Here is a 2,868-nt window from a genome sequence, read left to right as displayed (position 1 = left end):
TATATATATATATATATATATATATATATATATATATATATTGTTTTTTAAAATAAATACATATATAAACAAACTTCTAAATACAGTATATTGTTTAATGTTATAATGTTATTTTAGTATCACTGAGATACTTTTAGTTTTAATATGTTAATGTGTTAATATTTTGATTTTTTTATTTATTTTCTGCTTTAATGTTAATTTTCAAGTTTTAGTAATTTTGTTGTTTTTGTAATTTTTATTACTTTTTATTGTTTTTAAATATTTCTATATATTTGATAAATTTGTATTTCAGTTTCAGTTTTAGTTATTTTAGTACATCAAGTTAATGAGTTGCCTTGTCAATCAGCTGAAATAAGCATACATTTTTTATATTTTATTTCAGTTCATATTTATTTTATATCAAGTAACGACATTTTTTAAATCGTTTTGCTTTAGTTTTAATTAACTATAATAACCCTGCTGCAACCCATATAATACTGAGAAATTGGGGAGGGGGGCTTAGGTGTGTATGGCAATGTGATTACCAATGTGGGGGGGGGAAAAAAGATACTTTGTCAAAAAGGTTGCTGACCCCTGAACTACGGCCTTAATTAAATTGTGGACTTAATTAAATGTATCAATCATCAATCAACAGCAACAATGGCTGAATAGATCCTTATCGGATTTCAAACACATCAAACATTATTTACAACATGAGGCTGTGGAAAATCCTAAACCTATAAGGCATACACAGGCTTCAGTAATCCAGTGGTACGTACCGATTGGCTGGTAATCCAAGGAGATGTCTGAAGGCGCTTGCAATACTGCAGACCTTCGATACACCACATGAACTCTTCCCCTCTCCTCGTGTTCCTGTGTTCCTCGCTCCAGAGGCTCAATGAAGTACTCATCAGAATCAGTGCGAATCATACCAGCCTTGAGAAAACAAAAATAAAATGTCAGAAATGAAGAGGAAGCTGAAGTCTGTCTAACCAAAGACCTGCCTAGAAAAATAACTATGACAGAAAGACAGATTTGACAGTGCAAATGAAATATGTTCATAAACCTAGGAGACTGTCATTACAACAGTAACAATAAATCTCACCTCTAAATGCAAGGCCCCTGCCAAAACACATCATATAGTCTTGTTGGAAGGGCAGATGCTCTATATATCACCCAACCCTCATCCCCTCATTTACTATTATCTTTTCGCCTAACATACGGTAACTGTTACAACATATGAACAGGTACAGAATGCATGGCTCACCTTCAAACATTCCTTCTACTCAGAGTTAAGAAATACATGATCATACATTTTTCAACCTCATAAAAATTCCATTGAATTGTGCTGATAAAACACAGTCCAGTGTGTGCCTTCACAACCAGATATTTACTGGAAGCCCTGATAACTAATGAAAACACTAAAGAGAGTTAAATGTTTGATGCATTTGTCAGTGAATAATCAGGCATTTGAATCTCTTCTCTGCTTTCTTCTCAGCTTCTTATTAGTTTAAAAATCAGGAGGCATCTTTTATTCAAAAATGCTTTCAGGGTACAAAACGCATTATCACACACAGTTGTAAACAAAATTGGGTTTTCCTGCATAACTCAATAAACTAACTAGATTTCCCATGACCTGACTTTGTATCACATAATTATTTATTGCAAAAAAATATTTGGAAATCAAAAAAGAGGAAATTAAAGTTTTATTATTGTGAAAAAAAATTAATTTCATATAAAATCGGAAGGAATACTTTTAGGAATTTTACAAATTATAATAATAATATCAATTTGACTTTTCTCTCGTATTGAAAAAAAAAAAGCAAAATAGCAGCATTTTCACCATTGGACCCCTCTGTATATTACTGCATACTGTGTGTTTTAATTATTACAGAAAAATATTCAGAAACTAATAAAGTGAATAAAAACAGGGAAAGACTGTATGTAACGGAAACTGAAAGTTTTAGTATTTTGAAAAATTTGAATGTATAGTACTTCAAGTGTGTGTACTTGGACCGACCTCTTTACTCTTTTAAAACAGCCTCTCAGTTTTACCTCCAGCCCCAGAGCCGGCCTCCTGGACACAGAACAGCCTCTCAGAGCCCATGCTATGGAATGTGCTGGAAGACTAGCACTCTCTCTCTCAGTCCACTCTCTCTTACTCATACAGTGCCTTGCGAAAGTATTAATTTTTGTTTTACATTTTGTTATGTTGCTGCCTTATGATAAACTTCTTTAAATTACTTTTTTCCCACATCAATCTACACTCCATACACCATACTGACAAAACAAAAACAGAATTGTCACAACTTCGTAAATTTATTAACAATAAAAACTAAGTACATTGCATAAGTATAACTAAATATTTCGCTGAAGCACCTTAACAGCCTCAAGTCTTTTTTTGTTTGATGCGACAAGCTTTGCTCATAAGCATTTGGCAATTATATGCCATTCTTCACCTCACATGTTCACCTTTCAAGCTCTGTCAGGTTGGATGTGGGCAGATGCACATTTTCAGGTTTCTCCAGAAATATTTGACTGGGTTCAATCCCAGGCTGTGGCTGGGCCACTCAAGGACATTCACACAGTTGTCTATAAGCCACTCTTGTTGTGTGCTTAGGGTCATTGTCCTGTTGGAAGGTGAACCTTCTGCCCAGTCTGAGGTTCTGAATGCTCTGGACTGGGTTTTCATTAAGGCTATCTCAATATTTTGCTGCACTGAGCGTTTCTTCTACTCTAACGAGTCCCTCAGTCCCTGCCACTGAAAAACACCTCCACAGCATGAGGCTGCAACCAGCACACTTTACTTTTGGGATGGTACTCTGCAGGTGATGAGCAGAGCTGGTTTCCTTCAAACATGATGCTTAGAATTGAGGTTCATCAGACCAG

The 2,868-nt window shown here is 34.7% G+C and overlaps 1 protein-coding gene across 1 annotated transcript in view; it reads right to left on the bottom strand.

Moving 5' to 3' along the window:
* The window catches only part of LOC107558022 (A disintegrin and metalloproteinase with thrombospondin motifs 3-like), a 95,150-nt gene that overhangs the window by 55,540 nt on the left and 36,742 nt on the right, over positions 1 to 2,868 (bottom strand). Inside the window, exon 4 of the mRNA XM_016241623.1 lies at positions 759 to 915. Coding sequence (XP_016097109.1) covers positions 759 to 915 — 157 coding nt within the window. The remainder of the gene's footprint in view (positions 1 to 758; positions 916 to 2,868) is intronic.

Source organism: Sinocyclocheilus grahami, unplaced genomic scaffold (assembly GCF_001515645.1).
Source record: "Sinocyclocheilus grahami isolate Dianchi unplaced genomic scaffold, SAMN03320097.WGS_v1.1 scaffold629.1, whole genome shotgun sequence".
NCBI classification, from domain to species: domain Eukaryota; kingdom Metazoa; phylum Chordata; class Actinopteri; order Cypriniformes; family Cyprinidae; genus Sinocyclocheilus; species Sinocyclocheilus grahami.
The sequence above is the reverse complement of the archived record's forward strand: the minus strand, read 5'-3'. Positions and strand labels throughout refer to the sequence as shown.